Below are 21279 nucleotides of genomic sequence, written 5' to 3'. Positions count from 1 at the left end.
ATTCCTAAGATATACACAAGAGAAAAGGTACTGGAGAAGACAATGGAAAAAGTAAGAGAGGGCAACAAACCACTGGAGTATAAAGGGCAAAAAATCTTCATTTATCCAGATATAAGTTTTGAACTCCTAAAGAAGAGAAAAGAGTTCAATACAGCAAAGGCGATTTTATGGAAGAAAGGGTATAAATTTATACTAAAGCATCCAGCGGTATTGAAAATATTTATTCCAGGACAACAAAACAAACTATTCTCGGATCCAGAAGAAGCACGAAAATTTGCAGAACAATTACAAAAATAGACTGAGGGAGGAAGACGGGTAATGAGAGTAAAAATGATCACGATTGATATGTATGTGGGTAAAGACAAAAATAGACTGAGGGATGAAGACGGGTAATGAGAGTAAAAATGATCACGATTGATATGTATGCGGGTAAAGAGGTATAAGAGTGAATAGAGACAATGTGCATACGTGAATGTATCTGTACTTAGAGGAAAATATAGATAGTATAGACAAGAATTAATAAGGGAAGGTAATGGAATAGAGAGAATAAGGAGGGAATTAAAAGAGTGACCTTTGTGACATACGAAAAGTGAAATCTTTTCTGGGGGGGGCGGGGTGGGGGGAAATAGCGGTCACTGCAAAATCCGTTGACGCTTGCGAGTGGATTCGCAAATCCAAATGGAGAGGGGAGATGTGGTTCTCCGACAAGGGATAAAGGACAACTCAGGAGGGGAAGGGGAGATTGGGGATAAATAAGATAGAAATAGGAGAATAAGGAAAATGTTGGATGTTGTAGGAATGTTGTCTTATAAAGAGTTGAAAATAAGAAAACAGAAATGGAAAAGGAGGAAAGGTAAAGATGGAAAAACGGAAAGAGAAGATAAACAAAATATAAAAGGGCTACGCTGAACTATATGACTTTAAATATTAATGGAATACATAACCAAATTAAAAGGAAGAAACTACTAAATTTAAATGAATAAATGTATTCCATTAGAAAAAATAACATATAGGTTAAGAAATAATATTGAAATATTCGAACAAGTATAGGAGCCTTACATTAAATACAATAGCGAAAACCTACCGGGGACAAACATTACCTAAGTTGATGGAAGGAGAAGGAAAGAAAAGAATGGACTCAGTAGAATTTCTGGTGTATTTTTGTTGAATGACAACATTGTCTGACTGGCTTAATGCAACCTAGATTGTATACCTAAAATGGATGAGAGGGGGGTTGGGGGGGTGGCTTGGGAGGAGGGAGGGGGGGGGGAGAAAAAGTTACTGTATATGTGTGAAAAAGAAATAGTGTATATCATGGCTAATGTGATATATGGTGTGAAAAATAAAAAATTTTAAAAAAAAGGACACTGATGAGTTTCCCCATCGTTGTGTATTCACTTTAGTCCTTAAATGAGTCCCTGATTGAGTTTGTCGTTGATGGTGGCGGGGTGGCAGCTGTTCTTGAACCTGGTGGCGCGAGTCTGGTGGCACCTACACCTCTCTCCTGATGGCAGCAGCGAGAATAGTGTGTATGCTGGGTGGTGTGGATCCTCGATGATCGCTGCTGCTCTCCAATAGGTGTTCTCGATGATGGGGAGAGACATACAGGGTTAGTGAGTTCATGGATGTACATGGGCTAGAAGGGCCTGTTAAACTGCTTGTTCCTTAAAAAATAAAATAAAATTAGTCAGGAAGTTGCAGCAGCATACCTATACTTCTTCAGGAGGTTGAGGAGGGCAAGGACACCCCCCCCCCCCCACATCTTGACAGGAGCACATTTGAGAATATCCTGTCCAGCTGCATAATTGTGTGGTACAGGAGCTGAAAAGCATCGGAATGAAAGTGAATACAAAGGATCATTAAAGCGAGCTGATCACTAGGGTCTCACTCTCCTCCATTGACAAAATTCAATGGGCTCAAAAAATTATTGATAACACCTACCATGCATTACATGATGACCTACTACCATCAAGAAGGAGATACAGCTTTAGAGCGGCCTGTTGCCGGCCGTCGCCATTCTACCAACGGCTGGAGGTTTCGGGGAGGGCCATCGGTACCTGAGGCTGACAGTTTAGAATGGGTGATCAACCGATTTGGGAACAGATTGGAAGGGATTTTGTTGAGCATTACTATCAAGCTTTTGATACAAACAGGAGTCAATTAGCGTCATTATATTTTGAAGGTTCTTGCCTTTCTTGGGAAGGACAGCAAATCCAAGGTAAAAATGCTATTGTGGAAACATTAAACGGCCTTCCATTTGGTAAAATACTACATATAATATCGGCACAAGACCACCAACCCACTCCTGATAGTTGCATCCTGAGTATGGTAATTGGACAACTTAAGGCTGATGATGACCCTGTCGTGGGATTCCATCAGATATTTCTACTGAAATGCATCAATGACGCTTGGGTCTGCACCAATGAGGCCTTCAGGCTAGGACTGCATAACTTTGGCTGAGAGTTCTTTCTGAATGTCCTTGTATCCACTCTTCTAGTCTGCTATTAATTACAATAATGGGATTCGAAATATCATGCACAAATGTGCACACAACAATAAAATCTGCAACCTGAGAAGTCTCTAATCACAGTTTTCTTGAAGTTAATTATTTGTGTATGATGTTTGGAAAGATGTTAGTTTAGCTGATGTGGACAAGATAGAAACCTGTTGTCCCAGCGTGTCTTAGAAGATGAGTCATACCACACTTCAATTTTTAACTGTCTACTGGTAAATTGCTTCAGAAAAATAAGAAACAGCAACTTCTTACCCCACCTTTCTGATTTGTTTGAACCTTTTTATTGACTCATGCTACAATAAACATGTACTTAAGTTGGGAAAAAAAAAGGAGGTACAGGAGCATCAAAATCAAGACTAGAATGGTAATCCTGTAACCTTGGGTCCATTATAAATGGAATGAGTAAATTAATCTGCAATATTTGTACATATTAATTTGACATTATGTGCTGTGTACTTTGTGTATATATGTATGCCCCATGATCTGGAGAAATACTGTCTCATCCGGTCAGATGGTAATGAATTTGAACTTGAAAATTAGCTCAAACAATTCACTTGGTCCATCATAATTAAATATCTTTCTCTCGATCCCTGTCTTTTTAAAGGTGTAATTTGTAAGGACACTCTTGCCCAATGCTCCTGGACTTTTACTTCTTGTTGCAGTTCCTTCTCTATCACTAAACCCAATAAAATCTCCCTCCCCCAACCCCCCACCACATGTTGAGTTAGAAAGGATTTTACAGTCAGGGGTCACTGTTTAAAAATAGAGGAACATACATTTCAAACAGTGGTTTTCCAATTTTTTTTCCCCCCTCACAACCCACCTTAAGTGATCCCTTACTAATCACAGAGAACCGATGGTGTAAGGATTACTTAAAGTAGGATGTGAGTGGAAAGGAAAAGGTTGAGAACCATCAATTTAAAATAGTGACCATAATTCACTATCAAATGTTTATTTTAACACTGATCCTTGTCTCACCAAGTCTATTCTCTCTGCATCCCCAATCACTCCTGTTCCTTTCCTCCTTCCACCTACCCAACTCCCCACCCCTCCTCCATGTCTACATGATGGTAACAAAAGCCGCTTTCAGGTGCTCAACGGAGATAATGCACTGGCAGACGTGGCTGGGGGAGTGCAGCTGGGACGTTCAGGTGGTGCGGAGAAGCCGCCTTTCTCTCACCTGAAGGAGAGCAGCGTCCAAGCGAATGCCAGCTCCTGTGGACTGTAACCGTAGTCCCACCACTGCTTTCAGGTGCAACGGGGGATTCACAGAGCCGGAGATTATACTGCAGGAGGAGGGTTAGGTAAATGCTCCTCCTAGCCGAGTTCTCCACTGTCAAGTGGCCTCCCAACAGCCGCATAGGGGTAGAATATGTGGCTTTACCTCGGGGTATTTTGGCCACCTGAAAGTGCCTATAGAAACAGCAATGGAAAATTCACCAAACAAGGTAAATTCAAAATAATAGTTTTTATTAAACCATTAATAACTAATTAATAATTTCTTACTTATCTCTAAACTTATGTGACGCAATGGGTTAACTAAATATTGCAACGCAATGGGTTAATTAAATATGTACTTGTAAAAAGGGATTAGAATTGGGATAGCTGTTAGGTTGCATACATTTCCGGACGGAAGAGGAACCTGCTGAAAAGGTTTCCTTTTTCAAAACTGGACAGAGCTCTGATATGGTCACCTGAGTGCACTCTCTGTGGAAATCAGGAATGGCGGCTCATCTTCCCGGTGTGGTGAAGAGGAGAAGAACTGTGAGAGGAACCTGGAAATAAGGTAAGTTTCTTCTGGAAGACACTCCTGTTTGGGGTGTCCAACAAGCAACAACCATCTCTCTGGAACCCTCCACAACTTTCCTGCCTGGTAATTCTAAGCACTGATGTTTGCTTGAATGCCATGACAGTGAAAGATTGGCCAGTAAAAAGGATTTGCTTGAAAACGCTTTGCACACACTTGTGCTTGGATTAGGTTGAGGGGAGAGATTGTGTTGATAAGTTAAATGTTGATCTTGTTGTTCTATACACAGAAAATTAAACTAATTTTGTTTAAGGAACCATTGCTTTGGTGTACTTCCATTGCTGCTGGTATATGGGATTCACCAAACATGTAACATTTAACTCTATCTTAAATCCCACAGTCAGTTTGTTTACATTTCTTTATTTGTTTACATTGAGCACAATTATTTTTGGACTACCTCGCCTGCAGGAAAAAGAATCTCAGGGTTGTATGTGACGTCATGCATGCACTCTTGACAATTAACCTGAAATCTGAATTTTGACATTGACCTGTGAACTTAATCCTGTGGATTGACCTAAAGGAGGTGATGTTGTTCTTCTTCAAACAGAGGAGATCAAGAGGGTCTTTGGAAGAGTTTAACGGAGAATATAATGAGAAATTTGGCAGAAGAATCAAGAAATGAAGAATAGATTTCAGACTACTGCCAGAAAAACCCTGGTAACATGAAAAATGTCTTTTATGTACAGTGAATGTTTAGAATTCACTGGGGCCATGAAATGGTGTTGGAAAAACTGGAGATAAATTTAATTGAGTAATTCAAAAGGGAACTGGTAGTATCCTGAACAAACAACATTTGCCAAACTGTGGAGTGAAATACGAAAGTCTCTAGACGCCCTGACAAAGGAAAGCACAAAGATGCTGGAGGAACTTAACGAACCTTGAAGAAGGGGTCAGGTCTGAAACATTGGGTCTGAAACATTGGTTATATATCTTTATCTCCTATGGATGCTATGTGACCTGTTCAGTTCCTCCAGGACTTTTGTGCAAAGCTACAGAGAAGTAGTTTTCTTTCCCTTAAAGCTAGTGTAGATTTCTTTCCCTTAAAGCTAGTGTGGACCTGATGGGTTGATTTACCTTAAATTGTTTAATCTAACACTGTCTGGATGGCCAGAGGGACGATGAGGTGCTGTACTCTGAGGTCATTCTGAGGATGGTTGAAACAATGTAAGATGCTGGAGATATAGAATTAAAGTGGCAGGGATCTGATCCCCCTGTCGACTGAATGGAGGGGTTCTGCAATGTTGTCACCGAGTCAGCATTTAATTTTAAATTTAGACATACAGCACGGTAACAGGTCCTTTCAGCCATGAGTCCGTGCCGCCCAATTAACCTACAACCTACGTTACATATTGAACAGTGGAGGAAACTGGAGCCTCTGGGAGAAGCCCCTTGTGGACAAGGAGTTTATGTACAAACTCCTTACAGACAGCGCGGCATTCGAACCCCAGTCCCGATCGCTGGTCTATAACAGCGTTGTGCCCTCAACGACCTTGCTCTCCCCCCACCCCCCAACATATCTCCGATCTGCTTACGCCCTACTCCACTTCCAAGTAGCTCAGGTCAACCACCACAGGACACCTGGCTGTACCCACGCACTAAGCACACTCAAAGGGGAGACCGGGCTTTCGTGGTTGCAGCCCCCAACTATAGAACAGCATTCCCTTGACCATTAAACTGGCCCTCTCCCTCAACTGCTTTAAATCCAGGTTAAAAACCTTCTGTCGTTAGTGTTTAATGTCTGAAACCCTCTGTACGTTCCTAACCTCAGACAGCGATATGCTATTCACGGCAATTGTGGGATATTTATAATGCCTTAATCCATTGTTCTGTAAATAGTTGCATTTGTTTCAATCGCTTGCCTTGGTTTGGTCAATGCAAGTTTAAAAAAATGTGTTATAAAAGTAAATAACTTGAACACTAACCATGATTTAAAAAAGGCATGAATTGTGAAAAGTCCCTCAGGGGGTTGGGGGGGCTGGTCAGGGCTGTCTGTCCCCTGAGCCCACCTCCCACTCCCACTCCCAGACCACTCCACTCCATGGAATTCCTGCAGCAGTTCGGACTCGGGACTGTCGGAAACTGGTGTGGACATTAAGTAATGACCACCTCGCACAAAACAGAAGAACAAAAGGCTTTGCTTACCAGTGGGTCCTTCCTTTCCTGTTCCAAAATTGGCCACACGTTGCAAGAAATGACGACCACCAAAAGGAATTCTTTATTTTTAATAAAGTGCTTTGAGACCTCCTGAGGTTGTAAAAGGATTTTTTTTAAATCTTTCCTTCTGCTATTTTAATGGAAAATAAAAAAAACTCCCTTGCACCAGTTAAAAGTTGCAGCCTATTAAATTGCAGCCTACTCAGAAACATTGGAGGAACTCAGCCGGTTTCGCAGGTTCCAGATAGGCTCAGGCCAAAACGTCAGTGATACGGTTAGCCTAGTGGTCTGGAAGGCTGGCGGCAAAACTCTGCATGCCAAACTGCATGAGTTTTTCAAGCTTTGTTGGGACCAAGGAAAACTGCCTCAGGATCTTCGTGATGCCACCATCATCACCCTGTACAAAAACAAAGGCGAGAAATCAGTCTGCTCAAACTACAGGGGAATCACGTTGCTCTCCATTGCAGGCAAAATCTTCGCTAGGATTCTACTAAATAGAATAATACCTAGTGTCGCCGAGAATATTCTCCCAGAATCACAGTGCGGCTTTCGCGCAAACAGAGGAACTACTGACATGGTCTTTGCCCTCAGACAGCTCCAAGAAAAGTGCAGAGAACAAAACAAAGGACTCTACATCACCTTTGTTGACCTCACCAAAGCCTTCGACACCGTGAGCAGGAAAGGTACTAGAGCGCATTGGATGTCCCCCAAAGTTCCTCAACATGATTATCCAACTGCACGAAAACCAACAAGGTCGGGTCAGATACAGCAATGAGCTCTCTGAACCCTTCTCCATTAACAATGGCGTGAAGCAAGGCTGTGTTCTCGCACCAACCCTCTTTTCAATCTTCTTCAGCATGATGCTGAACCAAGTCATGAAAGACCCCAACAATGAAGACGCTGTTTACATCCGGTACCGCACGGATGGCAGTCTCTTCAATCTGAGGCACCTGCAAGCTCACACCAAGACACAAGAGCAACTTGTCCCTGAACTACTCTTTGCAGACGATGCCGCTTTAGTTGCCCATTCAGAGCCAGCTCTTCAGCGCTTGACGTTTTGCGGAAACTGCCAAAATGTTTGGCCTGGAAGTCAGCCTGAAGAAAACTGAGGTCCTCCATCAGCCAGCTCCCCACCATGACTACCAGCCCCCCCACATCTCCATCGGGCACACAAAACTCAAAACGGTCAACCAGTTTACCTATCTCGGCTGCACCATTTCATCAGATGCAAGGATCGACAATGAGATAGACAACAGACTCACCAAGGCAAATAGCGCCTTTGGAAGACTACACAAAAGAGTCTGGAAAAACAACCAACTGAAAAACCTCACAAAGATAAGCGTATACAGAGCCGTTGTCATACCCACACTCCTGTTCGGCTCCGAATCATGGGTCCTCTACCGGCACCACCTACGGCTCCTAGAACGCTTCCACCAGCGTTGTCTCCGCTCCATCCTCAACATCCATTGGAGCGCTTTCATCCCTAACGTCGAAGTACTTGAGATGGCAGAGGTCGACAGCATCGAGTCCACGCTGCTGAAGATCCAGCTGCGCTGGATGGGTCACGTCTCCAGAATGGAGGACCATCGCCTTCCCAAGATCGTGTTATAAGGCAAGCTCTCCACTGGCCACCGTGACAGAGGTGCACCAAAGAAAAGGTACAAGGACTGCCTAAAGAAATCTCTTGGTGCCTGCCACATTGACCACTGCCACTGGGCTGATAACGCCTCAAACCGTGCATCTTGGCGCCTCACTGTTTGGCGGGCAGCAACCTCCTTTGAAGAAGAACGCAGAACCCACCTCACTGACAAAAGGCAAAGGAGGAAAAACCCAACACCCAACCCCAACCAACAAATTTTCCCCTGCAACCGCTGCAACCGTGTCTGCCTGTCCCGCATCGGACTTGTCAGCCACAAACGAGCCTGCAGCTGACGTGGACTTTTTACCCCCTCCATAAATCTTCGTCCGCGAAGCCAAGCCAAAGAAAAAAAGAAAGTGCCACGCTGTTACAGCGCCAGCGATCGGGACTGGGGTTTGAATCCCACGCTGTCTGTAACGAGTTTGTTTGTTCTCCCCATGTCTGCGTGGGTTTCCTTCAGTTTTCCTCCCACCATTCAAAACATACTGGGAGTGTGGGGTCGTAGATTAATTGGATGTAATTAGGCGACACGAGCTCGTGGGCTGAAACGGGCTGTTACTGTGCTGAATGCCTAAATTTTAAAATTATATATCTTTACCTCCTCTGGATGCTGCCAACATGGCTAAGTTCCTCTTGTGATGATATGTAATTACACCATTAGGTCACCAGGGGTCATCCCGGTGACCATGCATATAAAGCAGTCCAGAGGTACAGTCTAGCCTTCCAGGTTCGTCTTGCAGAGAGACAAGACCTCTTAGTGTACATATTAGTTTATTAAAGCTCTCTTATACTTGCACTGCTGGTGTGGTTATTGTCAGTACACCTCTGTGTGTTTTTCCTACAATCACAGCATCTGTAGACCTTCGTGTTTCTCAGTCTATCCACCCTGACTTCCCCTCGGTATAGAATTATTTCTGTACAAAAAGCAGATATTTTACAGCCGTTCCCTGCCTGCCTTTCATCAGATTGCAACTAATTTGGCAGGAACAGAACAGCTGCTTTCAGCAAACTGTTGGATTCTGCACAGATAGATTTAATTCTCATGTTGCAAACATTCCTGCAGAATTGCATCAGCTGCTCTAAAAACATTATTTGTTGAATAGGTCTCTTTGTCGCCTTTCTCAGCATAGCAACCGTTGGTGGGGGGGGGGGGGGGTGGAGGAGGAGAGATATTTTAAGTAAAGTATTATGCTTCTGAGTTGCAAGCACCCTTGGTGAGCTCATCTCCAGGCCGTGAATAAAGGACGCCTTCTTCCTGCACCTCAGGCAGAATTCGCAGTCTGATTCCTCCTTGGCATTCCTTTCCATTGGGTTTGGTTTCCATCCGCAGGCACAGGTCGGAATCCAGCTCTTTGACAGAATTGCGAGCACCGGAATCTGGGACTAAGATTCGGCTGCTGGGGTACAGGGACAAAAGTATCCTGGCTTTACAGTGCGGTAACAGGCCTGTGCCACCCAATTACACCCCAATGACCTACAACCCCCTTACGTTTCTGAAGGCTGGAGAGGAAACCCGCGCAGTCACGGGGAGGACATAAAAACTCCTTACAGGCAGAACTTGATTTGAACCCTGGTTACTGGTTCTGTCACAGCGTTGCACTAACCGGACCGGTCAGCACTAAATTCTCTTTGCCCTGGACGGGTTGATTTGTACAGAGCAAAATCCCAGGAACAAAATCAAGGCATTTGATTAAATAGCGTGGAGGGGGGAATCACGTGTCAGGGATGTTGGTTGACCAGGACAAGAGGGAAACGGTCTCCGCAGACTTGAATAATAAGATTTACCCGCCCAAGCAGGCAGCCATTGATTAGCTTTAAACAGGAAAGACTGCAGAGGCCGTAATTGTAGGGCAATTCACAAAAAAAATCAGCTTGTCCATAGCAACCAATGTTTCATTGATTCGTCTTTCTTGCTGGAAAGAAAGCAACCTCCAAAATTAAACACTTGGTCAGTTCGCCCCATGTCTGCATGGGTTTTCCCCAGAGGGTCCAGATTCCTCCCACCATTCGAAATGTACTGGGGGTGTAGATTAATGGGGTGTAAATTGGGTGGCAAAGACTTGCTACTATGGCTTGCTATTGTGTTGTATGCCTAAATTTAACATTTAAAATGTAAGCAGACCAGACCTCAACCCAATGCAACCAATGGCACACAAATGGGTATAGTAGCAGAGTCTAGAATTCTGATTCATAGGCTTACACCAGATGGAAAATTAAACACAATTATATATGGACAGGAAGTTACAGAATTATTGTAAAAAAACCCATGTAGTTTATAGATGTTCTTTAGAGAAGGTTAGCATTGCCATTTGCGCAACGCCATTACAGTGCCAGCGATTGGGACCAGGATTCGAATCTGGTGCTGTCTGTAAGGGGCTTGTACATTCTCCCCGAGTCTGCATAGGTTTCATCCAGGTGCTCTGGTTTCCTCCCACCATTCAAAAACAAAAGTATGGGGGTTTTAGGTCAATTGGGCGGCATGGACTCATAGGCCAAAAGGGCCTGTTACTGTGCTGTATATCTAAAAAAAATGATCTCCCCAGGTTGGCTGGTTGGAGTTTGTTGGATCAATTGTTTTAGTTGTTAATGGTTTAAAATTTTTGCATTTCCACAACACATTCCAGTTTTTACCTTACTAAAACTTAAAAGACATCTTCTGAAATAAACTCACAGACGATCAGTGTGATTGAGGGGCATGGGAACTCGCACTCTCAGACCACCAAGGGGATTTTTGTTTGATGTTGGGGGGAAGTTTTTATCAATAATATTTTTGTTGTCAAATTTATAAACTTGTTTTACTTATCTCTCCCCCCACATATCTGTGCCTCATCATCACCTAGAACAAACCCAAGGACCACCAGTTGAGAAATATTGCAGTAGGCTATCTGCATTTCATTTAAAATGCAAGAAAGGTTTATAAAAGACATGATAAAGCAAACCAGAAAAGGAAAATGTCCAAATTATGCTGGCTCCTGTTAACACAGTAGAGATGACAAAGCCCAACAATTGTTCAAAGGCTCTAGCCTCCTGTGTGGAACAGAACAATAGATTCATTGATAGAACAAACAATTGTAATTTACAAAAAGGCATATTGTTAGAATACATTTGCATTTTTTTCTTGATATATTCTTCAGTAATAATGGTTATTGTAAGTATGTGGGATAGATGATTTTTTGATGTATTCTTCACCTTGAAAATAAGTGCTGCTTAAATCAAACCTACGAAGATAAAGAGACACTTTCTTAGCTCCTTTCTAAATTTCCATATGGTCACTCATCATTCCCCAAAACCACCAGGCAATGTAGACTAGAATGGGACTGCACAGACCAACCACTGAACCATAAAGAAGTGAATAATTATACTTTTGCAAGCTAATTCATGCTTGGTTGAATGGACATTTGGCCTTGATCCTTACCCCCTGTCTGATCTTCGCCTTCACAATGTTGCAAAGAACTTCCATAGATAGAGAAAGAAACATCTACAAACCTGGGACATAACTTCCATATATACATGCCCATCTAAATCTCACTTTGTCTAAATCCATACACAATCACAATGTGCACACACATTTACCTGCCTACATACTTAGGTTTGCATATATACCTGCATGCATCTTCAGGCATATCTGTATGAACACACACACACACACACACACACACAGAACACACAGAACACATACACACAAAATAAACATACACACACACAGCACACCCATGCGTGCACCACATGCACACACACAAAACACACACATACATACAAAATACACACACACAGGCAACACACACTTGCATGCACCACACACACACACAAAAAAACACACACATGCCTGAATCACACACACACAAAACAAACACACACACAGACAACACACACACATACATACAAAATATATACACACACACAAAAACACAACGCATACAGACAACACACACATGCATGAATTACACACATACGTGCACACAGTTACTTTCAAACATTCAAAGACATACATTTGTCCTTTGTTCTGCACCCTATTACAGACTTTCCATCCCCACTCACTCAAGAATCCCTCCTCACCCACCCACCTCACAGCTTACAGCCTGCTTGTTTTCTCACTTATCTCATTTTGTTGAAGGGTAATTAACCAGAATCATTTCTCGCCCCACGTATGCTGCCCAAGAGTTTGCAGCAGGTTCTGATTTTGTCTCAGATTTCCAACACCTGCAATGATTTTTTCTCCATCGTCTAGCTTGTGGTGACTGAAAGGGGCATCGAATATAAACGATCTCACTTGACCAGTAACAAAGGAAAAAAAGAATCAACCGCAAATTCACACACCGCTGTCAAAAATATCAATGTGCGGAGGTCCTGATGGAAGAGATACGTTTGTTGTACTGATGAGTGCCAGCAGATCGGACACCTCTGCCTCCATGTGATTCACTGTCTGTTCTATATTCTGAGGGAAGGGTGGAAAGGAGGAAAGTAACATCCAATTAGTCACATCTCATGTACCATGACAAGTGAAAGTAAATAGTCAGTTGAATACAGACCCTTTTAAGATCTCAGGTGATCCCGAGGTTCCAAGGACCAGAGGAGCTTGATGAGCAGATGAGAAAGATGGTAGCTAAGAATCTCTCTTTAAAAAAACAATCGCAGACCATCCACTTCAGGTAGAATGAAGAAACATATTTTTCTCTCTCAGTCTTCCTAGTTTTTAGAATGGTCTTCCTCAGGAATAGGCCATCTAGTCTGTGCTGAGCTATTATTCTCCCCATATTCATTGACCTTCATTTCTCTCCCATCCAAGTATCTAGCCAAATTGTTCTTAAATTGTCAGCATACAGGAAGGAGAAATTGAAAACTTGGCTGAACGGTGTACTAACCTTTCACTCAATATCTTCAAAACCAAGGAGCTTATTGTGGACTTTAGGAAGGGAAAACCAGAGGTGTACGATCTAGTGATCATTGGGGGGGATCAGAGATGGAGAGGGTGAGCAAATTTAAGTTCTTTGGAGTGACTAATTCGGATGATCTTTCCTAGTCCTGGAATTGTGAAGAAAGCACATCAGCTTTTACTTCCACAGGAGTTTGCGGAGGTTTGGTGTGACATCGGAAACCCTGGCAAATTTCTACACGTGTGGTAGAAAGCGTTCTGACCAGCTGCATCATGGTCTGGTATGGAGACAGCAATACCCCTGAGCGCAAAGCCCTGCAAAAGGTAGTGGATACATCCCAGGACATCACAGTCAAAACTCTGCCCACCATCCAGATAATCAACATGGAACTCCGCCATTGGAGAGAAGCAGCAATCATCAAGGATCCACCCAGGTAGGACACGGTCTGTTCTTGCTGCTGCCATCTGCAAAGAAGGCGCCATAAGACTTGGACCACCAGGTTCAGGAACACCTGCTATCCTAACCTAACTTAACCCCCTTCTAATTCTAAGCACACATGTGTGTAATGTATGTGTAAGTTCAGAGAAGTTCTTTGGTTCACAGTCCAATCTCACTTCTCATTCCTCCAAGTTCACTGGTTGCAGGCAATACTTATACTGTGAACAGAATTTAACATGTATAAAATTCACCAAGTTTTGGTGCTCGAAAGGTAAATGGTTACCACTCAGGAAGGTTCTTGCAGGTTTTCAGAGAGAGATGTGTTGTTCCAGGATATCCACAACTGATGTATTTCCATCACCCACCTCAGTGTCTTGCTGACAAAACTTTCCCCATCAGGGATCTCCAGATGATAACCTTTTTCTTCCAGGTCACCACAGAGTTCCTTTCTGTTTCATCTATTCCAAGTGAAACATTAGACAGCCAGTCCTCTCCTCTTGTATGAACCACAAGGGCTGATTAGGCCATCTTCCACACTGGAGCTTCTTGCCAGCCTTTCCTATTTCAGTTGGCTGACACTGGTCTCTCTCTCTCTCTCACACACACACACACACACACACACACACACACACACACACACACACACACACACACACACACACACACACACACACACACACACACACACATAAACACACACTCTGAGACTGAGACAGCCTGTTTGACTCTCTCTGCTCGCAAAACCACATGAGCCTCTTACAACAGCAAGTCGTCTGTAGACAATTGGGCACCAGCCTTTTGGGTAAACAACAACCCCTCAGTGAACTCTCTGAGCACTCTTCAAAGCTCTTGCAAAAAGGTGTGAGAAGCCACTATGTCTCCAGTATTTCAAATAAGATTTGTTTTAAAGTGTTTGCATGTGACCTACCTTTCCCAATTTATCTCACAAAAACATTTCTAAACACTGTCACAACATTTCGGGCCTGAGCCCTTCATCAAGGTTGGTTAGATATCCTTGCCTCCCATAGATCCAGTAGGACCTGTTGAGTTTCTCCAGCACTTTTGTGTATTTACTGCCAACAACATCATCTCTTTCCTTCTTGGAGCCCCTCCCCACTCTCCTTGCCATGTATTTCATTACAATCTGCTATATTTCTATTTTCTTCTCGTTCTGCTTGTTTCTGCAATAATAGATGATCTCACTCATAATCAGTTGATAAACTCAGACGTGGTTACCTTCTCTATAATGTTCAACCGCCTGTGGAGTGCTTTGCTGTGGTCACACCAGCCTGTCTCGTCTCGCTGAAGATCCAGCGCTAGAACAAGAACAGTGAATCAGTGAAGCTTCTCTTTTCAGTCACTTTCACCCTCGCTCTGTCCTTTTTCCGCAGGATAGGGCCGGCACGGTTAGTGCAGCAGTTAGTGCAATGCTATTATAGTGGCAACGGCCAGGGTTCGAATCCTGCATTGTCTGTAAGGAGTTTAAATGCCCTTCCTGAGTCGGCGTGGCTTTCCTCCAGCTGCTCTGGTTTCCTTCCACCTTTCAAAATGTACAGGGGTGGTAGATTAATTGGCTATTATGGCGGCAAGGCCTTGTGCACTGGAAAGGCCTGTTACCGCGCTGTACATCCAAGTTTAAAAATAAATTAAGTACAAAATTCATGTTTTTTGATTGCAGATGTAACTAAAAGAATATCCTTCTGATCTGCAAAATACTATCTGGTGCTGTCTGTAAGGAATTTGTATGTTCTCCCCGTAACCCATGGGGTTTCCCCAGGTGTTCCAATTTCATCTCACATGAGGAGTTGGTAGATTAATTGGGTGGCGTGGGTTTCAATGCCCAGAATTGGCTTTCAACATGTCATAAATAACATTTCTAAAACTTTGCATTTTAAAGTTAAACTTTCTATATTCATTATGGCTATACCCTGTCCTTGCACCTCAGGTGTCCATGGAATTGACACTTTGAGTCATCATAAACTCCATAATCTCTTCAAAGAGTGAAAACGATTGGTGAAATCCTGCCTAAATGCAAGCTGTCAATGAAGGTATAATCCCTACATCATATACTACTTGCAGTACTGGTTGTGAGTGTTGCATTTTTTCAGCATTAGTCTGAACTTTCTGCAGTAGTAGAGGGTTAAATGTTAATTCCATTAACGTGCTGATCCATCAAGGTCTAGTATGGGGACTCCAATACCCCTGAACAGAAATCCTTGCGAAAGACAGCGGACACAGCCCAGGACATCAAAGCCAAAACCCTCCCCACCATCAAGAACATCTACAGGGAACGCTGCCATGGGAGAACAGCAGCGATCATCAAGGATCTACATCATCTAGCACACGCTCTGTTCTCCAGTAAAGAGGTGCCGCAAGACCGGCCCCATCAGGTTCAGGAACAGCTGCTACCCTTCCACCATCAGACTCCTTAATGACAAACTCAGTCAGGGACTCATTTAAAGACTCTCACTTGTGCACTTTATTGTTTTTTACTTTTTCTCTGCATTGCACAGTCATTTCTTTATTTGTTTACACGTTTACTCTGTGTAAAATTTTCATTGCCCTACTAATAAGTGGAGAGCTCGCCATATAACACGATCTTGTTATATGGCGAGCTCTCCACTGGCCATCGTGTCAGAGGTGCACCAAAGAAGAGGTACAAGGACTGCCTAAAGAAATCTCTTGGTGCCTGCCACATTGACCACTGCCAGTGGGCTGATATCGCCTCAAACCGTGCATCTTGGCGCCTCACAGTTCGGCGGGCAACAACCTCCTTTGAAGAAGACCGCAGAGCCCACCTCACTGACAAAAGACAAAGGAGGAAAAACCCAACACCCAACCCCAACCAACCAATTTTCCCCTGCAACCGCTGCAACCGTGTCTGCCTGTCCCGCATCGGACTTGTCAGCCACAAACGAGCCTGCAGCTGACGTGGACATTTGCCCCCAAGCCAAAGAAGACTAATAAGTGGTAATTCTGCCTCGCCCACATGAAATCGAATCTCATGTATGTACTCTGACAATAAATTTGAAATCTGAATCTGCTCTTCCAACAGGGATCTGACTTACCTTAAGCAAGAGAATCACCCTTATTATTATATCATCGTCTTAGCTCCAGGAATTATATCACAGAAACAGATATTAGAAAGGGAGAGATGACAGGGAGTATGAAACTTTTAAATAATGTTCAGACAATGCTTGAAAATTCTGGAATAAAAATCAGCACAGACTTCTTGGAGAAGCAAACAATCTGATTAACAGAGGATACGTTGGCATTACTGAAAGATGTGATCTATGTGTAAATGAACCAAAATACTCAAGGTATGGAAAGTCTGGGATAAACAATCCAATCATTCTCAATAACATCACGAGGGCCATGGAAATGTGTCTCAAGGAAAAGAGGTACATCATAAAAACGCAACCCACCAAGGCAGCCTAATTGTCCATCACCAAACTCTTCGTAGAGCTCACATGGAAAAATTCTGCAGATGGTGGAAAGGTGAGGTAAAAGCAGAACATGCTCAGTGTGTCAGCAAGCAGCAGATGGAATGTTTCAGGTGAATGAGCACCAGAGGTTTTCCTGCTTTTATCTAGCTTGTTACACCAAGAAGGGTGTGGGGTGGGACGGGGTGAGAGATTTACTGCAGACAATCACCAAGGGGACGAATCACCCAAAATAGAGGGTGGCGGTGTGGGTCAGGAGGAAAGAGGTTTATTTGATATTGGAGAATCCACTTCCATGCTGTTGGGTTGGAGACTACTCAGGCAGAATATGAGGTGCTGCGTTTCTGGATTGTGTTTAGCCGCGCTGTGACAGTGAAGGAGGCTGAGGACTGACAGGGGGGACCGGAAAGTGTTGAAGTGCCATGTAGTTATTACAGATGGAATAGGTCGCCCTGTCTGCACCTAGTCTTGCCAATATAGAGGAGGCCAAATTGTGAACTTCCGACTGCAAATTGCCTGATGAGAAAATCTATTGCAACATCACAAGAATGTTACTGAGTTTATTCAGGCTCAATTAATATATGTTTGGTTGGAAACTATTTACTAGATGCTCTGTTTTCTCTTGTACGTAGAGAGCTTTTGAAGACCTACACTTGGCCAAATCCTTTGACTGCAAGGCTGTTGAGATTGTGATACTAAACAGGGGTTGTGAGGTTGATGGTTCTGCATTTGAATTTCTGAAAAACATTTGACAAGATATTGTAATTCCTGAACTATTCTTTTAAATATCTGTCTTTTAGCTTTTGCCACTCCTCACTGGGAAATCCTAATTCAGATCTTAACCCTTTTAACTGATTGCTTTTAGGCAATCAGGGCAGGGGAGAGTGGGAGATAAAGAGCAGGCTGCCCTGCTGTCATACAGTGCAGTGACACATCCTCCGGCCAACCAAGTCCATGACAACTACTGCACTTATCACAGGACTAGACTAGTCCATGACTGGTGCAGTCACCTCCTACGCTGCGATGTCCCCAAATTTGGGACAGCCCACTGGAAAATGGGTGGTCGTGGAGATTAACTGGACAAGGAGGTTCAGAGCAGTGCAGCAAGCTTCACGCCAGAGGACCCTGCTCGCTGAGCGGATGGAAACCATCTTGCACATCAGGGCTTCTACAGAGGATCAGGTCAGGAATACTGAAGAAGCAAATGGCAGAGCTGGCAAGAATGATCCCCTTTTGCACAGCTATCTGATTTATTATAAAATGCAGGATAGTAGAACTTTTAAAAAGTGTCACACTTGGCATATTGCAAAGGTACTGAGCATGGAAACGGACCAGCAATTGTTTTCAAGGTTGGAGCAGAATTTCCCTTGGGTTCACCCAAAAATTGTAAGATTGGGATACCTGCACTGATGGTTGAAATGATTATGTTTCTGTGTTAGAGCAAGCCAAAGGATCATCGACCAGTTCATTTTTAATGACACAGCTCACTCTATGATGAATGTGTATGAGCTGATGAGAGGCATTGGTTGTGAGGATGGCCAGAGGTTTATTCCCAGGGTTGAAATGTCTAACACCAGGGGCATAGTTTTAAGGTGCCTGGGAGGACACAAGGGTACGTTTTTCCACACAGATAGTGATGGGTGCATAGAATGCGCAGCTGGCAACCCACGGTGGTGGAGGGAGGTAAATTTACATTGTTAAATTTAAACATGCAGCACAGTAGCAACCCCTTCCAGCCCACAATACCCAATTACACCCAATTGACCTACAAACCCCGGTATGATTTTTGAAGGGTGGGAGGAAACTGAACCCCCCAGAGGAAACCCACTCAGAAATGGGGTGAATGTACAAATTCCTTACAGACTGTCCAGATTTGCACACAAGGACTAGGTGCTCCACCAGTCAATGTGATCATGGCTGATCTGATGATCATCTCCACCTACCTGCCTTTTCCCCAATTCCCCTATTATGTAAAGATCTAGCCAAACTTCTCTTAAATATATTTACTGAGGTCGCCTCTACTACTTCAATGGGCAGTGAATTCCATAGATTCACCACTCTCTGGGAAAAGCAGTTCCTCCTCATCTCCATCCTAAATCTACTGCCCTGAATCTTGAGGTTATGCCCCTTAGTTCTGGTCTCCCCCACCAATGGGAACAGCTTACCTACCTCTATTTCATCAATATCTTTCTTAATTTTATATGTTTCTATAAGATGCCCTCTCATTCTTCTAAATTCCAGCGAGTACAGTGCCAGACGACTCAATCTTCCCTCAACCTCGGTCATTGTGCTAACTGCTATGGATCTTTTAAAAGACAATGAGATAGGATCATGGAACTGAGAAAGAGGGAGGGTGATGCAGTAGGGAATTTCTAAACAGTTGTTGGAGTTGGTTATTGGGTTGGCACAACACTGTGGGCCAAAGGTCCTTTACGGTAGTGTAGATGTCTATGTTCAATGTTCTATGGTGTTATGAATGAATGAGGATTAAAAGCATGAAGTGTTAGAAAATAAGGTCGAAAGGGCGATTTGTAACCCGAGCATGGCCAAATATTCAGCAACAGGGCTTCATCACTGGTGTCACTAGGGGGTGTGGGGATCGCAGACCAAACCTGGTGACACCATCAAGAGGGGGTGACACCAAAAATGACTGTCTATAAAAAAATTTGTGCAGTGTTTCAGCAGAAATTTATTATCTTTTATAGAAATAAAAGTTATAACAACAAAAACATTTTTTTGTAAGCTCAGCTTACATGTATCAATCCTTTCAGGGCTAAAACTCGATGCTTGTTTACTTTTTGAACCTAATGCACTCTGGCCAGAGCTGTCATTATGACCCAATTACAATGGCGCTTCGAACCACGTGGTCTCATCTGCACGCGCTACATGCCTGATCTCGGAAGCTAAGGAAACTCAGGCCTGGTGAACACTTGGAGGGGAGACCGCCTTGGAACACCAGGTGCTGTGAGGGTCGCTGGACAAAGTGGTGACTCTCTGTCTAACTTATCTACTGATAAAGTTAAAGAATTTTATGTATGTTACATTCTAAGTGTAATATTACATGACAATAATGGAACCTTGTTACCTTTACCAGCATGTGCTGTTGTTTTTGTTGCTGCTGGTGTTTTTATAGTCGCTGCTTTTGTCAAATGTTCTGATATTTTAACTACAATATTGTGGTAATTAATACATTTAGATTGAGCGTTTTATATTGTAATTTAAAGATGTATTTTTAATTTTGCTAGTTGTTTATCTCACTGCTATTGCCATTACATTCAGTGATCTACGGAATTATGATTTACGGGTAACATTAGTGCAATAAACATTACAAAGGACTATAAAGCCTATATCTGTATAGTCTGGAACAGGAGGGGGTCCATGGGGAGGAGGGGATGGGTGGGTGTTAAACCAACCCTAGTAACGCCACTGGGCTTCGTGTTTATCCCAGGACAGTAGTGAGCCCAGCAGGAGACTTGGAAGCCGAATGTTTCGAGAGAACCAGCTCCCCCCACCTCCCCAACTCCCCCACCTCCGGCCAGTCCCCACTGAGGCCGTAGGTGGGGACAGTGCAAAGATCATCCACAAGACGCTCTATCCCACCCCCTCCTCACTCCCCTCTGCACAGATTCTACCCCTCTCTGCAGTTTCCTTTTCCCCTTTGGATTTAGATGCCAGGTTTCTCTCTCAGTGGTCTGAGCCCCTCCTGTCACCCTCAGAATCCCCACCCACCATCTCCCTCTCCTCGCCCAAAGCGCGTTATGTTTATTCTCTCTTTATTCGCCCCAAACATTTAACTCGCCCCATTTGAATTAAATTTCCCTGGGGGGGGGGGGGGGAACGACACCCCCCAGAGTGGGAAACGAAAAGAGACAAACCTTGCCCTGTGCTCGCAATCGGATGGATCGCTAAACAGTACAAAGGATTCTTTCCCTGCACCTACCGAGCAGCGCTGGTCCAAGGAGCAGCACGATCCCGGCGACAGCCCAAAGTGAAGGCATATTGTGGCATGAAGGACGATGGCTCGTTCCGTCGATCTCCTGCTCGCTGCAGAACTGCGAGAGAGGGAGGGAGAGGGAGAAGGAGGGAGGGAGGGAGGGAGAGAGAGAGAATTTATTGCCAACCCAGCTGGAAACTGCGCCCTTCCTTTTAAATTGCGGCTTCTGGCCGCGTCAACCACTCCCTCTAGGGCGGAGGTTTGACCCTCCTCGGGTTAAAATCTGAACGCAGCAGGTCTGGAAACTTTGGATGATCCTGTCCTCGATGCTTTACCCTCAAGGGAACGCCGCCAGGACATTGGGGTCGTTTATGGAATCGAAACCCGTCCCAAGATAATTTAAAGTATTTTTCTTTTAGCCGAAGAAGGTCACGGAGAGATGATTTTTATTTTCGCCTCTTGGGGGTCCAGATGT

General features: G+C 43.8%; 1 protein-coding gene and 1 pseudogene across 3 annotated transcripts; one reads left to right on the top strand and one right to left on the bottom strand.

The window, feature by feature from the left end:
• Positions 1-1990: 1990 nt before the first annotated feature.
• LOC138737562 (nuclear transport factor 2 pseudogene) lies at positions 1991-2584 on the top strand (annotated as a pseudogene).
• Positions 2585-6529: 3945 nt separating this feature from the next.
• LOC138736351 (placenta-specific protein 9-like) lies at positions 6530-21005 on the bottom strand. 3 transcript variants are annotated; one of them, XM_069885717.1, is made up of 4 exons: positions 20811-20985; positions 14664-14743; positions 12433-12550; positions 10987-11142 (listed from the first exon to the last, which is right to left on the bottom strand). In XM_069885717.1, the coding sequence occupies exons 1-4, from the start codon at positions 20866-20868 to the stop codon at positions 11135-11137; spliced, it is 264 nt and encodes an 87-aa protein (XP_069741818.1). In that variant the 5' UTR covers positions 20869-20985; the 3' UTR covers positions 10987-11134. The 3 variants fall into 3 exon arrangements, with proteins under 3 accessions (XP_069741819.1, XP_069741818.1, XP_069741817.1); XM_069885716.1 differs by having other exon boundaries at positions 10987-11333; positions 20811-20983; XM_069885718.1 differs by lacking the exons at positions 10987-11142; positions 12433-12550 and adding an exon at positions 6530-6873 and having other exon boundaries at positions 20811-21005.
• Between the last annotated feature and the right edge of the window lie 274 nt (positions 21006-21279).

Source organism: Narcine bancroftii, chromosome 6 (assembly GCF_036971445.1).
Source record: "Narcine bancroftii isolate sNarBan1 chromosome 6, sNarBan1.hap1, whole genome shotgun sequence".
NCBI classification, from domain to species: Eukaryota; Metazoa; Chordata; class Chondrichthyes; order Torpediniformes; family Narcinidae; genus Narcine; species Narcine bancroftii.
Note: the sequence above shows the minus strand (reverse complement) of the source record. Positions and strands in the feature narration are given on the sequence as shown.

Bases quoted from the DNA above. Each gene is read 5' to 3' on its own strand.
- LOC138736351 (XM_069885716.1), bottom strand. From the start codon at position 20,868: ATGCCTTCACTTTGGGCTGTCGCCGGGATCGTGCTGCTCCTTGGACCA. The intron at 14,744-20,810 runs GTAGGTGCAGGG...TTCTTGTTCTAG, and splicing joins CCTTGGACCAGCGCTGCTCG to CGCTGGATCTTCAGCGAGAC. The intron at 12,551-14,663 runs GTAACCACGTCT...CCCTTCCCTCAG, and splicing joins GGTTGAACATTATAGAGAAG to AATATAGAACAGACAGTGAA.